Source organism: Callithrix jacchus, chromosome 1 (assembly GCF_049354715.1).
Source record: "Callithrix jacchus isolate 240 chromosome 1, calJac240_pri, whole genome shotgun sequence".
NCBI lineage: Eukaryota > Metazoa > Chordata > Mammalia > Primates > Cebidae > Callithrix > Callithrix jacchus.
The window spans coordinates 39,950,083-39,974,497 of record NC_133502.1 but is presented as its reverse complement, the minus strand read 5'-3'; the positions used below and the strand labels follow the sequence as shown (position 1 = coordinate 39,974,497).

Genomic DNA, 24,415 nt, shown 5'->3' with positions numbered 1-24,415 from the left:
TCATTTATTGCTTAGATCACAAGTATAGAACCAACCTGTGTGAGAATCTACCATGTGTCCACTATATTAGGTTCTCTGTGTATTTTATCCCATTGAAGTAGGCAGCTACTGTGTATATCACATGGTCCTTAGTAGCAGAAAACTTTCAATCAAGAAACCTTATGATTTGCTTAGGGAGGAAATAGCAACACAAAGCACATGTAAGTGTCAAATACGAAAGCAGGAAGATTGGCTGTGGGTCTAAGCAATGAGGAAGAAACAAATACATAGGATTCAGACAGGCAGGAAGAAAGGGATGAAGACTTCCCCAGAAACTGGAGATAGTTGTTGGCAAAATGCTAAAGGGTGGACTGCTTAAGTGACACAGAGTCAGTGCACGTATTTGGTTAAAACATTATTTGCCGTTACTTTTAATAGCAAAAACTGCAATTACTTTTGCACCTGCCTAATAGAAGGCAGAAGTAGAAGGTAACATGAGAAAGTCACGCTGGGAAAAAAAACCTTGAACGTTCTTAAGTGCCAGGTAAATAGGAAGAATTCGTAGTCCAAATTTATAACCCGAGGGAAATCCCTGTGATTGCAATGTTTTAGGGAGAGTTACCTAAAAGGAGTGTTCAAAAACACACCTAAAAAAAAAACAGGGAAATCAGAGGCTGAAAGATCAAACTGAACTGGAGGCTTCAGCACAGTCTATGCAGGAGGCAATAAGGGACCACATTAGCACCTGCTCCATGTTATCGGTTAAGAAGTTACAGATGCAAGAAAGGCCCACCAAGAAAGGAAAGGAGAGGAGAGAAAACAATGGGTATGGATGTGGGCTGGATGGGGCTTAGGGTGTGTATAAAACACTGGGATCACTCATTATTCTAAGACTTCCAGATAAACAAATGTGGCAAAATAGAACATTGTATGGACACTCAGCAAATATAAGACACATAGTAGCAGCTCAGTAAATACCACTTGAATAAATGGAAGGAAATGAAGGAGAAGAAAGAAGTGGGGGTAGGGTAAACACACTGACTCTGTGTCCCTTAAGTAATCAATTTCTTTGTGATGATTTCTCCATCACAAAGAAATGCACATCTCATGTACATCCTCCTTTAACCTCAAGTCCACACCAAAGCTCATGTCTCCCTATTTATACTCAACTTCCTCTACAGGCACCAAATGTTACCAATCTCCATATTTATCACCTCAGGTTCCTCTGTGGGCACCAAATCCATTTTTCTAATTGAATTTGAAATACATTTCAGATTGAACTCTTACTTTTTATTCTCATCCCCTGCCCGGCTCTTGTCTGCTTTCTGTATTTCCTGGCTCTGTTTCATCAATTTTCCCCACATCGGAAACCCTGACATTGTTCACAGAAACTCCCTTTCCCTTCCTTTACAGATTCTTCCAATCACTAAGTCCTAATGCTGTCTAACTAGCTCTTCACTCAGTGCCTCCCTCACTTCTCTAGGGCTGTAGCTCAGCCTCTATCCTGAGTCAAACAAATGCTTCAAGACAAAATTATTCAAGCTACTTATGTACCAATGCGACCTCTAACTTGTGCATACACCACTGTACGAATCCCATCATATTTTATTTGGTTTCATGTTGGTTTCTCCTCCTAAACAGGAAGATGGCAGGAAAGGGCTGTCATTATTCTTCACGGTTGCCAAGTATACAGTCTGTACTCGTAAAGATTTCTGTAATTATTAAATCACTTATCACATATTCTATTAAAACATTCTCCCAACTGGAGAATATGACTTAGTCCTAACACCCTCAACCCCCTCACCCAGCAACCTCCCCAACTAATCAGAAGAAGAGCTGAATTTTCCCTTTGTGGTGCAGATCTGATCTTCTCACTCCCTTACTTGAAATCCTCCTGTGACAAAGTCCGGCTTACCACTAAGGCCCTTCCTCACCTCATTCTGCCTATCATCCCAGCCTTGTTTCCCCTACCAATCCCCAAGCACAACTTCAAAACCAGCACCTCCTTCCAGTGCCTGCATGGAGGAAGTTCGGGGTCGCCACTGCATAACTTTGTGCTCTATGTTCCTTTCTTAAGGTACAGTTCCTCAACTGTTCTGACAGCAAGCTTTAGCTCCCCTAAAATTCCAGCTCCCCCAGAACATCCTTCCTCTCAAATCTCCTCTCCTTTTACTTTCCACTCCAGCTCCAAAGCAAAGACACAGCTACTTCTGCACTCACTACAGATTCATTTTTAAAGCCACTTATTGACTTTATTCTTTGTATCTATTGATCTGTTTGCATTTCCCTTTCAAATATTTGAGCTGTTCTCGGGAGGGGACATTTGTCAGTTCTTTTGTCACCCTTATCCATCACATAGTTTAACTCATAGAAGGTTCTCAAAAAGTGCTTGTTCCATAACTAAATGAATGACTGTGTACTAATATGTGATTTGTTCTGAATATAGTGAAATAAAGACATAACCTCAATTAGTGTTATCAAGAGTTAATATTTCATAATGCCCTTTGATGTTACTGCTGGTGGTCCTGCTTTTTCTACATGCAGCAGAGGACAAATTCTAAACTACATGTACAAAAACACCATCCCTCAGTTGGCAGTGAGGGTACCATTTACATGATATTACTGCTGTTTCACCATTTGGGCTATCTCCACTATTTTTTTTAATTGTACTTTAAGTTCTAGAGTACATTTGCAGAACATGCAGGTTGGTTACAAAGCTATACATTCATATGAATTGGAAATAAAATAATAGATTACTATAACTAAAAATAATGTATGTTCATTCTAAATCATGAACATGTACTATTAATGCTTTTTTTTTTTACCAAAACCTACAATTTTGTTTATATTTTAAAACCATCATTAGTTCAGCTCAATGTGTCAGTCCCTGCTAAAATTTCCTATAAAATTACTAAAATGCTCAGGTGGAGGAGGATGGGAAACTCTGATAGGACTTTAGCCCTAAAGAACAAGAGAGTATAGAGGGAAGAATCTCCTCCCAGATCCATTGTCCTATTTTAACAAAACCCATAAACAACAACAACAACAACAACAAAAGTAGGTCAAGGAGGAAATATCTTCTCACCGATGGGCCTTCCCCGATGTGCACGTGCGTCTTCTGCTTGGCTTCACACAGCTGCCTCAGGTGTAAAATCACGAGTTCATTTTCTTCCTGGTCACTGACCGGCTTCATTTTCTGTTCAACAGACAAACCAAACAGAAGGTGTATGGCAACACACCTTCCCTCCTTTTATTCTGTCTGGCAGGCAAACGTAAATCAAGCTCACAGCTTTAACTTCGCTCAGAAACAAACGTACAGTGGCATTCTAACTCTATCCAATGGTACTCTATAGGCAGCAGCATGAAAACAGGAATGCATAAAAACAGCATTCCTTATGTCTTATTTATGAGACCTACAAATAATGTTACCTGAACTCTTTCAAAGATGTCAGCTTGCTCATTATCTGTCAGTGATGAGAGATGCCTCTGTATTACCAGCTTGGCTCTTGGCGGGTAGAGACCTAAGGAAAATGATGAGGGAAGGTATTAAACAGAGTTTAGCAGCAGAGATCCAGGGGCAGAGAATGCATTACATTTCACCTTTTCCCAGGCAGGCTCTGAACTTAAATCTTCTCAAGGCGACGTGTTCCTGCCTACAAGAAACCTTGGAATACTACATTGAAATGATTAAGATGAGATGAAAAACCTCTCCACCAAAATCAACAGCCCTCTGCAGTGATCGTGGCACTAAAATTACTAACAGCAAGCTGGGCGCAGTGGCTCACGCCTGTAATCCCAACACTTTGGGAAGTGAAGCAGAGTTTTCGGAAACTTTTCCTCTAGTTCTCATTCAGTACTGCACAAGAGTTTAAAACAGGCTGGGTGACAGTGTGGCCACAGTATGGCAGCACTGTGTACATTCTGACAAGCATGAAGCAAATTCTAGTTCTTTTAAACCCCATTTCTATATAAATACAAAAATTAGCCTGTAATCCCAGCTACTCAGGGGGCTGAGGCAGGAGAACTGCTTGAACCAGAAGGCAGAGCCAGGATGGAGCCATTGCACTCTGGCCTGGGCAATAAAGCGAGACACCATCTCAAAAAAAAAAAAAAATTTACTAACAACAAACTTCTAAACAATACTGAGCACAGCCAGGTACCACTTTACACTAACAACCACCATAGAAATTGACAGATGATTTAACCTAAGACCTCACATGGAAACAAAAGCTAAAGACTAGCCTTGGCCAAAAATTTTAAGCTTACAACTTGACATTAAAAGAAGAAAGAACAAGTAATAATATTAAAGGCAATACTACAGCTTAGACAGTGATCTGTTCCCCTGATATAGCTCTTGTTCTATGAGAATAGTTTTAAGAATAGCATTAGTATTTAGTGAGCTTTCAATGTTATTGTCAGGAAATTATTTACTTCTTTATATTATGATATTCATTAATCTTTCCTATTCTTACACATAATTTATATTAAGTCCTTGGGAAAATCTTTTTTCATGAAGAGGTTGTTTTTATACTTTTTTGAAAAAACAACGTTTAATTTATATTTGCAGTACTTCAACAGACCATCCATTTTTAAAGAACAGATAGAACAGAATTTCTCTTTCTTCAAAAGAAGATTGAAAGAGGCCAGGTGCAGTGGCTCACGCTGTAATCCTAGCACTTTGGGAGGCCAAGGCAGGCAGATCATGAAGTCAGGAGTTCGAGACCAGCCTGACCAACATGGTGAAACCCCGTCTATACTAAAAACACAAAAGTTAGCCAGGCATTGTGGTACATGCCTATAATCCCAGCTACTCAGGAAGCTAAGGCAGGAGAATCCCTTGAACCCAGGAGGCGGAGGTAGTAGTGAGCTGAGATCAGGCCACTGTGCTCCAGCCTGGGCAACAGAGCAAGAGTCCATTTCAAAAAATAAAAAAAAAAAAAGAAGAAAAAGAACAGATTTTCATTATAGTTAGGTTCCACTTAGAGTATTGTTACTATATTTAGATTATAAACAGGATATCTGTATATATATAATATTTAATAATCCTTATAGGTTTTAAAATCATTTGTCATTACAAGGCTGCCTTTGCTATCTTTCTCAGGTTATAATTAAATACATTTTGCAATGTTATGACATAATTTGAATGTTTCCATGTATTCATTATATTTTTTAACAAAGAATAAGACAAAGTAATTGGTCAAAAATGCTTATTTGTTCTGCTAAGTCTCATCACAGAATTTAAAAATAAACCATGTGTTAGTCTATAAGTACTCTGTGCACTACATTTGCTAATATACCTGTCTCTCACTCTAGACTGCAAGCTCCTTGGGATTAGTCCATGTCTCAATCATTTCTGTAACCCCCAGTGCCTAGCACATTGCCCGGTCCAGAACAGACATTTCACTCGTGTTTATTAAATTGTGGTTTTTGTCTTGGATAGTAGTTTTCAAGCTTTTTTGTTGTTGTTGTTGTTCATAAGAGATAATGAGAAGAAAAAGAAGTTGAGTGGATCATCTCTCTCTCTCATGCCCTTCCCTCCTCAGAACACATTTAAAAAAACCTGCTTTATATGATCGCCTCTATCATCTCTGTCATTGGCAAATGTCCTTCAAAAGCCAAGGAGATTTCATTAAAGTTCCAAATTTTTAGAAAAGGGGAAACATTAAATAAACACTTGACATTCGCTGATGGTTTTGTCTCCATTCATTCAACAAATATTTGGTCAGTTTACATCATGCACTTAGCAGAGTCTTAAAAACTGTGGGAAATACAAATCCCTTCCTTGAGCTTGCCTTGAAAAGAGAGAGAGAGAGAGAGAGAGAGAGAGAGAGAGAGAGAGAGAGAGAGAGAGAGAAGGAAAAAGTCAAGCACCTGGCAGAGACAGATAGCACATTCCCATTTGAGCGGACATGAGAAATGATTCTTTGGGTTCTTATTTCACATCGAAACAAAGAACTATTCAATGACAGCAGGGACTTTCTCATTTCTCGAGTGCCAAAGCAAACTTCTCTCTTGCCAAGGCCATGTTAAACTGTACCTTCAATCCTTTCACAGAGCTTATGCAAAGAGTGCATCGGGCAGGCCTCACACAGTTTAATCTGAGTCTTGGCACTCTGCAGGGCAGCCGCCGTACTGAAGGCCTGTTTCAGAGTCAGCATTACCTCATCAACCTACAGGAAGAAAAAAAACTCAGGTCTACAAAGGTTGGCTTGCATGGCAACATTCAAAACTCAACAGCAATGTGAGCCTTTGCTGATGCTGAACTAGACACTAAACAGAATTTTGATGACTACAGAGCTAGCCAAGAGAAAATACTAAGTCTTGAGGTGAGATGTATCATACATATAATTGAAAGCTGGATGAAATAAGATAATTTCAATGTGTGTAATATAATACCACTCTGTGAATTCTAAATTTAATGCTATTTTCAGACTGCATTGAGGTCTATGCTCTCAGAGACAGATTAGTCAATCCTTCTTCTGTATAATTATGTAATTTATCAGATAAAGATCCTTTTGAAAGTTTTATCTGCCACTCATATGAAACAACAAAACAGGTCCAATATTCACTTAGTTAATAGGTATCCTATTTACTTTACTCTTCTGGATTACTTGTAGTGTAAAAGCAAACAAAAAGTGTTTATAAGTAAAGTCCTGGAGAAAAATGAGTTCCATTGAAACAATGGTGGGGAAAGTCTGCCAGCCTTGCTGGCTTATCCCTGCAACTTCTGATTTATTAATATTATCATTCCACTTTAGATTTGTGACACTGAGAAGGTCTTACACAGAGGCGTCTAACAGCTGAGTCTCACCATTAGGCCAGCAGCTTGCAAACTACCAGCTAATTTCTTTTTTGTTCTTCCATGACCCGGTCAAAAAGTTTGAATCTAGCCTTCTTGTTTCCTGGTTGCTTCTTTGAAACCAACTAACAGCTCATCCCCATGCATTGTTAAACCAATTTTAGGTTGTATCTCCTTTTCTATAAACAATCACAAATGTAAGGTGTAATTTTCCTACACGCTATAGAACTTAGATCAAATTATGAAACCCTCATGACAGAGCCACTGAGCACTAGGAGCCTCATCCAAACTAGCTCTGATATTCAAAACCATTCACCATGCTTGGTAAGCACCCTTTTATTTCCTTTTTCCCCTCTCCCATGGCCTGATTTAAGAATACATTATTATTTAAAGAATGTAATCTACTTCTACATCTCAGTATAGGAGGAAACGAAAATAAAGAGAGACTATTCTTCTACTATTTCTGAAAGAAGAGATCAAACACCAAGCAGCCAGTCATTATTCAGTTATGTTTTATTATATCACCAACCTTAATACTTATGAATTTCTTACTATGCCATGAATGAATGTAATTTATCATAAAATATTATTCTGTACTATAAGCAAAAGGAGAGACAAAGGGAGGAAAAAGGAAGAACTGAGCATCTAACCTTCCAGCACAGCCCTCCAGGGGCCATCAGAACACTACGCTGTTTACAAATTCATAGCAATTATTACAAAGAAGCAGAAGAAAATGCTAATTGTGTATTCCTGGTACGCAGAGAAGGTAAGTCAGCATGCGCGGTAGACACTGTCTTACACGAGCCACCTCACTCCTAACACTGTTTACACTGATAATATTTAACTGACTGTTTTGTTTTGGTCTATTGTATCAGCTGCTTAAGTCATCCTCCATTATGAAGGAAATTTACATTCAGTTTTTCTTGATGCTTGTAGTTCTGATGCCTCACTTGTCAGTTAAGATGCTCACTGATAAAATTAAACAGGCTTTGAAAGACCATAAAGAATGAGACCACAAAGAATATGGTATTCTTAAGAACAATTATGCCAAAACTCAGATTCTGACACAGCTTCAAGCAATAGGAAGGCATTCACAGGCAGTCAAGTCTGTTGCCTTAGTCACAGAGCATGCTAGGTGGGAAAATGCAGCACGTTCCCAGACTTTCTACTGTGATTCTGGTTCCAAAACTCATTCTACATGCCTGAGGGCAAAATGAAAGTACCGAAAACTAAAAACAAAACCTGTAAAAAAGATTAGAAGTAACAAAGTTTTACATCATTTTCCTTTTAGTGCAAGTTCTCCAGTGACCAGAGATTAACCAGCACCTAGAAAACAATGACCTGAAGAGTAACGCAGTCATTCCATCACTCAAAATACAAAAGTAGCAAGCACCTGCTCTCCTTGAGCCCCCATGACACAACGTGTAAGGAGATAGTTCAAAATCTGTGAAACTCACAATCGAGTAGAGTAGGCAGTTATGCAACAGAGAAGTGAGTATGGAGATGCGCAGGAACAGTTAGAGACTAGGAATAAAGTATAGTAAGAGAACTAACAACAGAGCAACTAAAGGAGGCGATTCCTGAAAAAAAAAAAAAAAGTGGGGGCGAGTTGTATGTGTTTTCCTGGGAGAAATCCTGGTGGGAGGATCAAATGTCTAAGAAAATAATTTTCTGAAAACTTTTCTAAGAATGGTGACATATATGTCTAAAGGTCTGTGTCAAAATAATATGGGGAGATGCATAGGTGCAAGAATAAGTAAAAACTTTGAGGGAAAAAGAATCACCATATTTCTTAACCACTCTGATACATGTCCAAGCCTGCTTTACACGTTTCCTCTTGAATTCCAGTTACCTTCAGTCGAGAGCAGGAGAGGGGTAGTGTTAGAAAAATTGACATTTAAATGCCAAAGAAAGAAAATGAAGGTTAAAATAAGAGCACAAAGAATATGGTATTTTAAAAATGAAGAAGGGGCTAGTAAAGAAAGAAAACCAAAACAGCTCTCTGCTGATATAAGCATGATCTGCTCTGCAATGTTACAGCAATTAAGAAAATAAACAAAGATCGGTGGCCTTCCTTATCTTCTCATATGAGTAATGAAAAAAGTAACAGCTTTTCTCCTATTACTGGTCTTTTCCTACCTTTTAAAAATGCTCAAGGTTCCATGACTGGATTTATTAAATCCAAGAAAGTATCTAGGCATACATTTTACCATGACAATTTGTTTGCGCTTTTCAACCGCTGTGGAAGGGGAAAAACGTATTTCTAGATGCCTTCTTTTCCCGCAGGTAGCCACTTTGCAAGGCTTGGGGTCCCAAGGGACAAGTCTTCGGTTCAACAGATGTGTCGGCAGGAGCAAGCAGACAGCAATAACGCCACTTACCAGAGATTCACTGGCACACTGGAATACGTAACAAATATACTGGCTAAGTCCAGGCTCTGGAGACTCCCGGCAGATAAAGCCAAAGTGATCCACATGCTTTATACCCTGTATGGAGGGGAAGAAGTGCAGTACAGAATTTACAGAAACATATCTTTTAATCAGCAATATGGAAAGCAACCTCAGTTCTCTGCCTTCACAGTTCTACGAATTTTTCTTTCACAGCAGTAAAGGGAGGACATCATGGCCCAGCAAACTCATACAAGTAATAGGAAGGCATTCATAGGCAATGTGCCCATTGACACGTAAAATAAAAGGTGAGACCAACTCAGATTGTTTAGCTTCTGATAAACACTCTGACTCAAGGCCACAGGAGGAAAAACACTGATGGTGGGATCCACTGTGTCTTGTAATAAAACATATTCCATGTCTGCAAGTAAAGGAGTTTTCAATTTACTGTCTTCTTAGCACAGCTAGCTGTCTGATATTCACATAAACCCTGTTCTCATCTATCAGAGGCAAAGAATATGAGAAAAACGAATACTGGCAATACTCAGATTAAATGGCATGTAGTTCTAAAGTATGCATTAAAATACTGGAATGTTCCTCTTTATAGACACTCAAGGGGCCACACTTTTTAAAAGACTGATACATTAAAGAAATTATTGCAGGTGCCAGTTATCTACACTGACAAATCATTGTACTTCTTGGACCCAGGCTAAATAACCTCCTCTGTATCTCATTTTAAAAAATCAGAATCATCTGTGATTTTCATTCAGTTTGAAGGTATACATACCGATAAGTAGACCACACCTTAATAGCAAGCACAGTACTTAGATAAGGCAGGTAGGCAAAATATTCAAAGTTGTCCTAAAATACCCTAAATTCAAGTGAAAAGGAAAAAACTTTCTTTGAAGTTGGATTTGGGCTTAAATCTTGATTCAACTAATTGTGAGATATGCAATATTGCACTTGGTTGCTCATAATTATCTCTGAGCATACATTTCTCATTATAAGACGGTAGTAACAGCACCTTCTGTCAGGAATGTTTGAGATTTAGAACTAAGAAATATAATTCCTTGGATGTTTCATAAATGGTAACCACTATTTTGTTATAATAAGCTCAATTTATCCAATAGAAATAGAAAAAGGAAATCAATCCTGGTAAAAGTAAAAAGTACAGAGAAGAGAGGTTGTAATTCATGAAATGAAAGTAAGCCATCCACATATGATATCCACAAACATGAAATTTGCACAGTGACTACAAGCCCACCATATGACCTTTAGATAGACAACTCAAGTTTCATCTTTCCCTTCTCATCTCCTTCCCTCTGACTTTATCTCCTCCCACATTCCCTTCTCACTCCCCCAAGTCCAGCCACACTGGCCTCAATTTGGCACTTGTTATTGATTTAAGAATTTCCTTTACTAGCTTAGTACTAAATGGGAAAAATTCACAGGACCTCATTAGCTCAGGGAGTCCTGAGGCAGTGGCAATGCTTCCAGGAAAGAAAACCACTCCGCTGGTCCTCACACTTGCCAGGCAAACAGTCCAACAGATTTTGAAGAAAGAAGCATTTGTGGGTGTGTACTGTTAAAAATCAGCTTGTTCCTGAAAGCAGCCGTATCATATGAGTTCAATTCCATGGAAGGATGAAATACGAGCAGGGCCAGCCACTCAGTAAGGAGCAGATAGCTAACCTGACAATCACCTCGATGAAAGGCAGGCCTTTCCACACATTTCCCTTATGCTTCTGTTTCTTTTTTTTGAACCAGAATATCAGAATGCAAATCTTGACTTTAAAAAAATACAAAGGAGAAATAAGAAATCATATCTGAACTTCCAATTTTTGGAGTTATTTTTTGTTTCTATTTTTTTTTTTTCTTTTAACTGCCCAATGAGCATTGCGAGTTTTCTCACCAGGAGGGTCAGGGAAAGTGGGTTAGGAGGCACAGCTTTTGAGGATGCCCCTTGGTGCTCTGCAGGGTAGGAACTGCTTCGGTTTAGACATCACTTTCTCTTTAGTATTTGGCATAAGGCCCACCATATGGAAAGCGCTCATTCATTCAACACGTGTTAACACCTCAGGGTTAAGCTCTGTCTTAGTACATCTGATTCCAATGTCCTATAGAACACCACCACAGCCTTAGACACCTGCCCTCACAGCACTTACATTCTTGAAGGGACCACCAGTAAACTGATAATTACAAGAATGCTTAATAAATACTTCTCAGTTAAAATTTCTGTGTCCTTTAGGAATTTAGAAATATACAAGATATTCCTCCATATTTCAACTGTTGACAAAGTTATCAGAGTAGAAAACTTTTATCTACACAATGTAATTTTATATCTCCATGTAATAGAAAGTATATTAAAACAAAATATCATAAGTGAACTGTATTAGCTGAGACTGAGGCAAACAATTAACAAGACGCACAAAAACCGGCCAGGCATGGTGGCTCATGCCTATAATTGCAGTACTTTGGGAGGCCAAGGCAAGAAGATCTCCTGAGGCCAGGAGTTCAAGACCAGCCTGGGCAACATAATGAGACCTCATCTCTACAAAAAAAAGTAAGAAAATAAAAAGTAGCCAGGCACGGTAGCACATGCCTGTGGCTCCAGCCATTCCAGAGGCTAAGGTGGGAGGATTGCTTAAGCCTAAAAGGTCAAGGCTGTAATGAGCCAGGATCACACCATGGCAATACAGCTAGGATGACAGAGGAAAACCCTGTCTCAAAAAAAAAAAAAAAGTACAAAAACTGTCTTGTTATCTTCAAAAGGAAGAATGTCTGAGTATCATATGTATAGCAACGCTAACTTCGAATGATTTTTAAAAACATAGTAAATAAAGAAAACATGATAGGCCGTCATGATTTTTCAACATTAAAATATAAGTAAGGAACCTGGCAAGATCTAGCTCCTTGAAGGTAAGTTAAGTCACTAGGCAGAAAAAAAGTGAATTCTCAATTCCAGGAACTTCCTTAGAGGTGCATTTTTAAACCTTCCTACATTTAGATTTAGATACTCCCTCCATCTGACATCTTCAAAATTTCTTTTTGTGTTTACAATATGTTTAGGTAGCTCTAACTTCAGGACAGATATTCTAGACTGTTACTATGATCCTTAGGATGTATGTCTATGCTTAATATATTCTTGTACATATCTGACTGTATTGATTAGTTTAAAAACAAACACGCAGTTTGTGAATTAAAAATAAATAAAAGAACAAAAATACAAAAATATTTTCAAAATTTAGTATTTACATTAAAATAAGAGAAACCCAACTTCTCCTTTACTATCTACTATGGTATAAAAAGCAAGCATGACTCAGTTATACGTACAAGTCTCATGGTCCAAGATTCCAAGCAACACTAACCATGAAGTTATTTTCTAAAGAACTCACCACCACAAAAATTCCATCCCTGGAAGGGATTTGATGAAGTGACATTACAGTGTGAGAGTTGACTAAAACTGTTAGGACAGATACCAAGGGACTTGGACAGGATTTTGGCACTGGCATAGACATAAACACAGGAGCCCTTCGTTTAGGACAAACTCCCTTTAAGAATAAAAATTTAAATTAAAAAAAATTTTTTTGAAGGGGGTCAAGCCCAGTTATTTTATTGTTAATTTTGAAACAAGATTGAATTGGTCTCTTCAAATATTATGATATACTTTGATACATACCTGAGAACAAGAGGAGATGTCTTTAAAATTCTTTTCTAGGACAACTGATTTAGTGTCTGGACTGATAAGGTTAATTTCAAATCGCCCAACCTTAAAAATAAAAGCATTTCAATTAATTTCAACTCGCAAGGATCTAACTTCTTACTTTATAATGAAATATTAAACCAGGAATACTACCAATTCAAATGCAATATCCCAGATATATCTAATTCACATGTCGTTAAACATCCAATTCAACCAATAATTTTAACCCCAAATATCAGCTGCCTCAAAACGTTTCTTCCTTCTGTCAAAAAAAGTATGAAAATTAAGTTGGTCTTCAATCATTATAAGATACAAACAAATTTTTTTTCAGAAATAGTAATTTTAAAAAATCAGTTATAATAATACTTTCTCCCAAATGGTCAGCAAAAGGATATATCTGTAATTGGACTAATGAATTAACAATTTTGAAAATAAACCATTCCGAAAAATTAACAAGGACTGTGACTAGCTAAAAAAAAAAAAAGGAATAAAGTATAGCATAAAGAATAAATCTGATAGCCCAGAGAAGAGGGGAATTTCAGTTACCACATCACCAAAGAGTAGTGAGGCTTTAATGACATAAATTGAGTTCATTAAAAACAAAACCAACTACCACAAAAAAAAAAAGAACAAAATAAGAACTTAGGTCAAGTCTGTAGTGAGCTATAATCACACTACTGCACTCAGCCTGGATGACGGAGCGAGGCCCTGTCTCTTAATTTTTTTTTTTTTAATCATCAAGGGTTTGATTTTTTTTTAATCAAGTAGTGACATATTCAATGCCACCTCTTGCCATCATTTTCAATTGTTGAAATGGGCATACCGAGCTCCGAAAACAAATCTGATGCCTTCATGGAGATGGAGCCACATCTGTGTTTTGCATGGGATCACTTCCGCAGGAGAACATCACATTTTCTTCTTAAGGAAAAATGCTTGTAAGTGTTACCGCTTTACTTTGAATTTGCTTTTGAAGCTGTACTTGTTTGCCTACCAGTGTTTATAAAATCCTGCATTTGGGATGCTTTTTCTATAATAAAATACTATTGTTTGTGAAAAAAAAACTCATGAACTTCTGATGAAGCAAACTTCTTATATTACACACTGGTACTGTTCACCAAAATACTCTGGAATTTCCTTCTAAGGAAACCTTTAAAATAGGACAAAAAAGATAGTCATTCTTTTTTTTTTATTTCCAAGGAAACTCAAATCTTACAAGCTGAGGATTAAAGACTTTCTACAGGGTGTTGTTATGAATTAAGTTATTTTAAGTGGAACCTGACACCTTCTATACCTGGTACAACATTCAAAAATATTCAGAATTAAGAATGATCTTTTATACCAATACTACAGCTTGCATCAAATTATTTTAGTATCCAGTTCAGTACATTTTTAGGTCAATGGTGTTTCTTTAACCTCTTTTGTGTGACAGTATAAATTGGTGTGTTCTCATCTCAAAATATACATGAGTCTCTGGACTTCTCTCTTCTCCAGAAAAAAATTCCCTTGTTTCTCCATGCCGAGTCGCACTCTCTCAGATTCATATCTTTAAAGATCGACTTTGTACAATTTTTTGTTGTTGTTGAGAGGGACTCTTGCTCTGTCACCAGGCTGGAGTGCAGAGACGAGATCTCAGCTCATTACAACCTCTGCCTCCACATTTCAACCAATTCTCTTGCCTCAGCACTCAAATAGCTAGGATTATAGGCACACCCCACCATGCCCAGCTGATTTTTAATAGAGATGGGGTTTTGCCATGTTGGCAGTCTGGTCTTGAACTCCTGACCTCAAGTGGTCTGCCCATCTCAGTCTCCCAAAGTGCTAGGATTACAGGCGTGAGCGACCGTGCCTGGCCTATGATTTTTTTTTTTTTTTTTTTAATGCATTTATTTCAGACTCAACCCAAGGCAAATGCTGGTGATAGATTCTTATTCTCTCCACCAGGTGTCCAGGATGCTCCACGAATTGCTTCCTCCTCTCCTCTTCCTTCCCTACTACTCCCTTGCTTCTTACACTCCAAACTCCCAAGTCTGCCTCTTGCTCCTTCTCTACTTTCCTGTGCACTCTTTCTCCACCTGCCTTAGCTGCTTTGAAGAGGAAAACAAGTAAAAGTTAGATTATTCGTTATACAGAGGTAGAGCTGAGAGGAGTGAACAGTGCCCTGGAAGAGCAAGCCATACCTGGAAGAGCATGGTTCTGTTCTTCTCGGAGTCCGAGGGCTGGACGTGACTGGGCGCGCTCGCATGTCTCCTTCGCGGCTGGGATTTCTGGCTGCTCTCCTGAACTCTCCTCTGCACGCCTGTCACACTGCTGCACCGAGATCGAAACTCCTGCTGCTCATCAAAGCCAGAATCCTCCAAAATCCGTTCAGGTAGGCAGACCCGAGAGCTGGTCAGGGCAGGCTGACTGGCTCCGCCAGGTAAGCCAGGGTGGGTGTTGGTGCCATCCGCCTCCTCCGGCAGGCAGTCTGCAGGGGACCCGGGCACCACTACCTCCAAGTCAGCCAGGTCCTCTCCCGGATCGGCACCGCGCTGCTCGCCTTGGATCTTTAGGCGCTGCTGTTCGTGCAGGCTGAACTTTTCCATGCAGTCATCGATGAGGCTTGACGGGGCCTTTTTGTGGGTCACGGTCACCTTTCCACAGTACAAGACTTCGAACTTCTGAGAATTGTAAAAGGCATCTTCATTATCTTTGCTGGGTTTGGCATCCTCTTTCATGGCCGCTTTAGATAATTGCCTTATGCTGCTAATAACATCAGGAACCTGGGGGAAAAAATTAAAATCCTGATTCTAGTTGAATGTTTTCAGACAATTTACATTTACCTAGCCACATGGAATGTATTTTCACCCTAAGTAATATACAAAGTAATAGACACTATACAAGACAGAGCATACACTTACAGTATTTGATATAAATGACTTCAAGGTAAAATTAAAATGTAATGAAAATTAATTGAAATTGAATAACAGGATTATATTTTCCCACTTTAAATGAGCTTCCCAGAAACAAAACCATGAAACTATATAACACACTGCCCACCTATTATGTTATAAAATATCTTTTGATTATTTTTAAAAGTTATGTTGTGCCTCAGCTGAAAGGAACCAAAGTCCCAACCATGAGGATAAAATAACCTTTCTTGATGAGGAGATTAAAACCTAGACATCCTTCACCAGCATTAACTATCAGGGAAAATGTAAATTAAAATTACAATAAGATACCACTGTATACCTCTTAGAACGGCTAAGATCAAAAGAAAACTAACTGTCAGCAAGGACGTGGGAGCAACTGGAACTCTCATACATTGTACACAGATGTATAAAATGACACACCACTCTAGAAGACGGTTTGGCAGTTTCTTAGGAGTAAATATAGACCCACTTTATAACCTAGCCATTCCACTCCTAGAGATTAAAAGACTGGAAAACATGTCCACACAAGAGCCTACAAACAAATATTCAAAGGTACTTTTGTCCCAATACCCTGTGAAAGGAAAGTATTTTAGGCCCCAAAAATCACTAAGGAAAACTCAAGCTGGAAACTGCTTAAGGCAAACCTACCTCCCATCTATTCAAAGTCACCCCTCTGCTCACTGAGATAGATGCATATCTGATTGCCTCCTTTGAAAGGCTAATCAGAAACTCAAAAGAATGTAACCATGTGTAGCACATATCTGTGACCCAAAAGCTCCTTCAACATGCCAGGCACATTCCTCCTTCAAGGTCTCTGAATTCCACACTCCTGCCCCAGATACCTGTATGGCTCCTTCCATCGCTTTATGTAAATCCATGTTCTAAATGTCACCTCCTGAGGCAGCATCCCAGGGTGTCTTCCCACCTCAATGCACCTATATGTGCACAAGCACACACCACACACACTCACACACACACACACACACTCACTCTCATACTCACACAGCCAACATTCCTCTGGGTTTTTCCCTGCTCTGTTGCTCTACCTAACAGCTACTACCTTTACTATTCAGTATAATTTATTGATTACATAAGTAATATGGTTTGGATTTGTGTCCCCACCCAAATCTTATGTTGAATTATAATCCTCATGTTGGAGGGGGTGCCCAGTGGGAGGTGATTGGATCATGTGGGCAGATCTTCCCCTTGCTGTTCTCATGATGGTGAGTTCTCATGAGATCTGGTTGTTTACAAGTATGTAGCCCTCCCCCTTCTCTCTCTTCATCCTGTGCTGGCCACGTAAGACGTGCCTGCTTTCTCTTCCACCATGATGGTAAGTTTCCTGAGGCCTCCTCAGCCATGCTTCCTGTACAGCCTGTGGAACCATGAGCCAATCAAACCTTTTTCCTTTATGAATTACTCAGTTTCTGTATTTCTTTATAGCAGTGTGAGAATGGACGAATACAGCAAGTGAGAATGTAAGTTCTAGAAGGATGGTGATATTTGTTTGTTTTTTTCATTGTTTTTCTTGTTGTATTCCCAAAACCTAGAATAATTCCTGGTACCCAGGAGGTTTTCCATGTATGTATTGGTTCAAAAAAATTTTTTTTAATGTTCATCTTTCCAGAAAAGGGCAGATCATCTTATACTCGGGATTGTTTTATTTTCAGACATATATGGTAATCTTTAAATCTTCTAGTGCCAATTCTAAAAGCAGAATTTGTTCTCTTTCACATCCAGTAACCTCCTTTATCTGTTGGGGGTACATTCCAAGACCCCCAGTGGATGCCTAAAACCAAGGATAGTATCAAACCATAAAATAAATATATGATATATATAATTTATTTATATTATATATTTATATAATTATATATTATATATGTTATATTATATATAATTACATATATGGGTTTTTTTTCTATACAAACACACCTACCTGTGATGAAGTTTAATTTATAAATTAGGCACCATAAAAGATTAACAATAATATCTAATAATAAAAATAGCAATTATAACATATCGTAATAAAATTTATGTGAATGTGCACTCTATCTTATTGTACTGTACTCACTTTCTTCTTGTGAAGAAGAAGGGACAGAGAGGGATAGCATGAGGTTTTATCACACTACTCAGAATGGATGTAAATTCAAAGCTTATAAATTGCTTATTTCTGGAATTTTCCATTTAATATATTTTGGACCACAGGTGAGCACAGGTGACTGAAACTGCAGAAGGAGAAACTGTGGATAAGGAGGGGCTGTTGTAATTATTTGGGATATACTGCTAGAGCATACACAGTTTAAAAATCACAAGAATTTCAGCTTGCTAGTCCAAGTATTTCTTCTGAAAGGATAAAGTCCATATGCTATAGTTTCAGTGACTCACCCTGAACACTTGCCATGTCTCAGGGACAAAGTCAAGTATCTGTGCTAACATGTGACTAGCAATCTTAACCCGCTGTCAATTTCTTCCTGCCTTAATATGTGATATACCTTATCTGACAAGGGCCAAAGCTATGGAGAGTGAACCACCTGACACTCAACCCTGCAAACCTGCAAAAAGTAAAAAGGTGCTAGTGGGCAAAGCCCTAGGAGAATGATGTCTTCTTTCTCTCTATTTTTCATCTGATTGCTAAATAATTTTCATATGATTTTTAACCCAAGTATAACTAAATCTTTTTGTCTGATTTCCACTAAATACTTTTCATCTGATTTTTTAACCCAAGTATGCCTAAATCTCCAAAAGTGTCTCTAAAGAGTACGGTCAAAAATATAACCTGTAGCACTGATTTTACTGCAGATTTATTATCTTATTACAAATGTTTAAATAATTTACATACAGCCTTAGAGTTTCACTCTACAGCTGAGATTGCACATAAAGTCAATTCCACCTCAATTGTGTCAAGCCTTCTGAATTTCTCTACCACTATATCAAGAGTTATTGCATGAAAAATGGATCTGTGGCTGAATTTCTATAGTTTCCCAGGACCCTTCCCTGTGACTACAGGTAAACGGTCAAGTTATATAAGCAAAGCTTATCATCTTGAATTCTGAAATTAGTAAGTAATTCCACCTTTAATCATTTAAGATGCTAACAGAACACAAAAGCAGTTCTAGTTACTTTTGCTGCCTTCTCTCAGGTTACGATGAACCACAACTTTCAATGACATGGGTTGCAGAGACTCTACAAAACTGATCTAACAACAGCTCTGTTTTTGCTTATCCTCATGTGAAACACACAGCATAAAATCTAGGATTATACAGCCCCTGACTACACGCTCAGGCCATACCAGAAGGGACATACTGCTCATGTAAGCACAGTAAAATATCCATAGTGGGGAAATGAGCAATCAGAGAACCATGAAAATCCTGTATTGAAGCAGTTACTTAAGGGATTCATCAGAAACAATGCAAGAGAAATAAAATTGCTATCCACTACTTATACATGCATACAATATTTTGGAATAATAGGATTCTCCTATAGCATAGTGTTAACTGACATATATTTATACATACATGTACAAATATTGTTGAATGAATCTGAATCTTTCTTTTATGTGTTATATCTCTTCAATATCTCTTTCTCCTATACCATCGTACCATAAGCTCTTAAGTGGAAGACTGAGTTAGGGTGATTTTGTTGCTTACTAGAGTTCTTCCCTATGGCCACTGGGAAAATGGTCTGTGCTCAGAAGAACTTGAGTGAATGCTATCAGCAAACAGAGGCCTAGAACTCTGATATAACTTCTTCAGGACTGAGACAGTTTTAGTAAATTCCTGTTGATGACTCAAGAGATCTACCACACCCAAAAATAGAAAACCATGGCTTCTCACTCTGCTCACCCTTCACCCAAACCAGGAAGTGACTGCATGTTTCCAGAACAACTCCAAATGTTATAGAGCACCTCAAGCTACACATCCTAGCTACAACTAATTCCAATGCTCAGAATCTGCCTACAACCCACAGAGCCTGATGACGATTTACACACACCAATTCAAGGCAAGATTTTTACTCAGTGGCAGCATTTAATCTTTAACACAAACAATGATACTGAAAAAGACTCAACCAAACTAGGGACTGAGAGGTTTATTTCTATCCCCAATATTTCGCTCAGGGCCTCTGGGAATAGTTGTTGCACCTCTGCCAGCTAGGATCCTCAAGAGCAAAGTGATGGGGGAACTTGATAGATGGTCAGTAAGGTCTCATCGAGATCCACATTCTGTAAGTTTATTTTTGGATTAAGGCCAATATAAAAGCAAGATAATGTACAATCAAGAGAGGGAAAATCATCTTCATGATTAAACCCGAAGTAGTGTGCAAGTTGTTAAAATGATTCATTTCCATTAACACACAGCAATCAATTCAACAAAAATAAGGGCCTCATGATACTTAGAAAAAGCACAGTGCCACCTTTAGCTAGTATTTTGTTGTTACACCTTCAGTGACCTCACTGAAACAATTTAGACTCAAATACCAAGACTCAGACAGTAAAGCAATTCCTCACTCTAGACAAAAAGAAAACCTCTACATTCCTTGATGTCATGCTATTCTTTCTCATTAATTCGTTATTATAGTTAATTAACAGACTTCAAGAAACTCATTAACATTTTATAAACTACATTTTACCTGACTTCAAAATAAAACAAATTCTACAACTACCACACACTGATGTTCAAAGGCCTGAACAAACACGGGAGACAATCTGGAGAGTGAAAAAGCACTAAGGAAAGATACCTTTGATCAGGAAGCCAGCTGGAAATTGGAGTTGTTCACAAAGAGCAATGATTTTGCCAAACTGGTCTAGTCCTCAGTATTAGTTCTCTCTGTGGAACTTAAGAAGTTCTCTCTTTCTCAATAAGCCAGTGGTATTTTCATTGTATTTATTAACATCCACGTTATCCCTCTGCAGCCATTTATAAAACTTCCCATGAGTAACCGTTATTGCTTCAAAAGTTAAGTATTTCCTGACTCTGCAATCAGGAAATACCCAGATTGTTTGGGACTAAAGAGCAAAGCTTTGGCTTTCCTTAAAAAAAAAAAAAAAATTAGTTTTGATGACTGTAGTCTTTCTTATACTGTTTAAATAATAGCAAGTGTCCCATGCTTACTAATTATGAAGAGATGATTAATATATAGTACAATGTCTTTTTTCTTCACACAGTTCACTGATAACAGATGAACTTCAATAAATGTTTCAAAATAGATATGACGAATATCAATATGAGAATAAGCTTCCTAAAATATATTTAAACAAAAAAAACTGTATCAATTCTTTTATAATTAATATAAGCTTAACTGCTGGCTATTATTCATCTTTTTTTTTTTTTGAGATGGAGTTTCGCTCTTGTTACCCAGGCTGGAGTGCAATGGCACCATCTTGGGTCACTGCAACCTCTGCCTTCTGGGTTCAAGCAATTCTCCTGCCTCAGCCTCCCAAGTAGCTGGGACTACAGGTGCACACCACCGTGCCCAGCTAATTTTTGTATTTTTAGTAGAGACGGGGTTTCACCTTGTTGACCAGGATGGTCTCGATCTCTTGACCTTGTGATCCCCCCACCTCGGCCTCCCAAAGTGCTGGGATTATAGGCGTGAGCCACCGCGCCCGGCCACATCTTTTATAATAACTATAGTAGGCAGAGCAAGATTTAGAGAAGTGTAAAAAAAAAAAAGTTGAGGAAAAATATTAGGGAACATTTCAAGTAAACTGAAAAACTGCCTAGTGAGAAGGAAAAGCAATTTAAACTAGTTTCACTCAGAGACCATGTGGAAAAGAAATACATTTGCTTTGGAGTAATGCATGGCATTAGGGGAAGGGTAGATTTCCTTTATAATTCTGCTTAAGAAACCATCAAGATTAGTTTACAGACTATCCAGGCAACATAGGACGATGCTGAAAGTACAACGGTATGAAGTAAACTTCAGCATTTTCAGAAAGGACTCACTTGGTCATTTAATGCTATGATTTTTAATTGGGTGTTTAAAACTTTCATCTTCATGTAATGGAAAATGCTGGGGCGGTATACAGAGGCCAAGTATAAGTTTATTCGTATTAAAAGAAACACTAACCATTTCTAGCCATTTTTCTAGCTCCAGTGGCCTTAGAAACAGAGCCAGTTTGTGCCATAGTTTTTAGGGTGAAGCTGTCTGACAATCTCACTTTAACTTTTATTCTAAAATACTTCAGAGATTCTTTGTATTTAGTTAAAAATCTAAATTATTACTTTAAATTTTCCATAGTAAAACAGAGGTCTGAAACTGAGTCTAGATTCAAAGTAGAATAGAGTCATACACTGATTTTAAAATCATAGAACTGTAAAACCAAGAGTAGCCTTAGTTACTCAGACAACGGGTCCGTCCTGATTGTCTTATTTTACAGATGTGGTAATAAATTGTTAACATCAAAAGTTAAACCACTGAACAGGAAAATAATGAGATTATAAGAGACTAGACTATTCGGGGCCAAAGAAAGCAAGAGTATATCTGTGACTTAAACCAGAGTCATACAAGTAGCTTTGTTTTTGATCCTTGCGCTAGAGCCAAGACAGTTTCCTCTCAGACCAGCCTTTAGTTCTTAGACATTCTTGGCCACTGTGCTCCAAACCCATTTGTGGTTCAGCTCTTTTCTACATGCTGCCTTCCTGGTGGCTTCTAAGTTAGGTCAAATTATCAGAGAGACATTTCTTAAACCTTTTTAGTAAATTCTCTCCTCTCATGCCATCTCACTGCTCATCTGGTTGAATTCTTTCTGTACAAGATAATGACTTGTGCCTTCTTATCCTGTGACTGTTACAAATGTGTAAAAGTCATCAGATAGAAAATACACAAGAGTAACTCACAAGAGAAATTCTGGGGAATCATGATTTGATAAAGAGAATGAGGCTGTGAGGCTATAAGGCTGGGTGCAGTGGCTCATGCCTGTAATCCTAACACTTTGGGAGGCTGAAGCTAGGCAGATGGATTACGTGAGGTCAGGAGTTCAATACCAGCCTAGCCAACATAGCGAAACCCCATCTCTAATAAAAATACAAAAATTAGCCAGGCATGGTGGTGTCTACCTGTAATCCCAGCTACTGGTGAGGCTGAGGCAGGAGAATTGCTTGAGCCTGGGAAGCGGAGGTTGCGGTGAGCGGAGATCACACCACTGCTCTCCAGCCTGAGCAACAGAGTGAGATGATCTCAAAAAAAAAAAAAAAAAAAAAGAGAGAGAGAGAATGAAATCTCCTCAATAGTGGCTGAGTTTAGTGCTGGTGTTTCAAGACAGAAGATGGCATGCTTAGGAAGAAGTCAGATGACAAAGGAACAGGCAAGAACTGTCACTTTCCAATTCGCTTTCAAAAGCAAAGTCAGGTGGGGCATGGTGGCTCACATCTATGAGGCCAGTACTTTGTGGAGGCCAAGGCAGGAGAACTGCTTGAAACAAGAAGTTCAAGACCACCCTGGGAAACATAGGGAGACCTCATCTCTACAAAAAATTTAAACCAGCAAGGCATTGTGGCACGTGCCTGTAGCCCTAGCTACTTAGGAAGCTGAGGTGGGACGATCACTTGAGACTGGGAGGTCGAGGCTGCAGTGAACAGTAATCACATCACGCAACTGCATTACGGCCTGGGTGACAGAGTGAGACCCTGTCTCACACACACAAAAAATCAAAATTACCATTTTTAAAGGGAAGTCGTCCATAGCTTCGCATATTAGAAAAGTACACAACATGCAGGTAGAGGGCTTTCACTTAAGTCTGGCTGCAGTATCTATGTTTAGCTATAGAAAAGATAGAATACCCCTCTCAGTCTCAAGTTTTTCATATGCAAAATGGAAATTACAATGCTCATCTGAAGGGCAACCTAAGAAAAATGAATTAAATGTGAAAATGTTCCTGACACAGTGCTGCAACAATGAAAGCATTTAATAACGTTTAAATCAAAATATAATTCCGACATGTGGTACATAATAAGATGAAATAAGCGAGAAACTATTGCTAAAGCAAACTCCCTGCATTCATGAAATTTAAATTGGGGCAGGGAGATAAGCAAGAAACAGTAAAATATAAGAGAAATAAAATATAAGTGATTTTACTGAAAATTTCCAAGGAGAAAAATAATGCAGGGAAGGAAGAAATTTGGAAAGAAATAAAAAATTGAGGAAAAGAGTTGCAATTTTAGAGGAAGGACTCTCTGTAAGATGATACATGAGGAGAAACCTGAAGTCAGCAAGGTCATGAGCAATACAAATATGAGAGGGAGGAATGTTCTGGGCAGACAGAACATCAAGTACAAAGGCCCTGAAGCACACGTTTTCCTGGTGCGTTCAGGGAACTGTGAGGAAGCGGCACAGCTGGATGGGAGTGAGTGAGCACCGACTATGGGAGAGGCCATTGTGGGAGACATGGAGATCTAAATCATGCAGGGCCTTGAAAGGGCTTTGGCTTCTACTCTTGGTGAGACAGAAAGCCCTTGGTACAGTGCAGTGCTCAGATGGAAATGACATCATCTAAGTGATGCTTCCAAAGCTTCCTTTGGCTACTGTGTGGCAAATGGACAAGGGTAATGGGCAGGTGTCTACTGCACTCATCCAGGGTGAGCCATTGGTGGCTTACACATAAGCAACAGCAAGGGAGGTGGTTAGGCAGCGGCCAGCTTCT

At 38.6% G+C, this 24,415-nt stretch overlaps 1 protein-coding gene across 17 annotated transcripts in view; it reads right to left on the bottom strand.

Moving 5' to 3' along the window:
- The window catches only part of TBC1D4 (TBC1 domain family member 4), a 179,956-nt gene that overhangs the window by 52,446 nt on the left and 103,095 nt on the right, over positions 1–24,415 (bottom strand). For 13 of the 17 annotated variants that reach the window (XM_054252393.2, XM_008981661.5, XM_078346490.1 and 10 more), the window contains exons 2-7: positions 15,046–15,627; positions 12,845–12,934; positions 9,160–9,264; positions 6,017–6,149; positions 3,409–3,500; positions 3,065–3,175 (exon numbers count right to left, since the gene is read on the bottom strand). In XM_054252393.2, the coding sequence (XP_054108368.1) occupies positions 3,065–3,175; positions 3,409–3,500; positions 6,017–6,149; positions 9,160–9,264; positions 12,845–12,934; positions 15,046–15,627 (1,113 nt within the window). Of the gene's footprint in view, positions 1–3,064; positions 3,176–3,408; positions 3,501–6,016; positions 6,150–9,159; positions 9,265–12,844; positions 12,935–15,045; positions 15,628–20,511; positions 20,666–24,415 lie in introns of those variants that run through there. The other 4 variants (XM_054252411.2, XM_078346873.1, XM_078346893.1 and 1 more) reach the window with 2 other exon arrangements.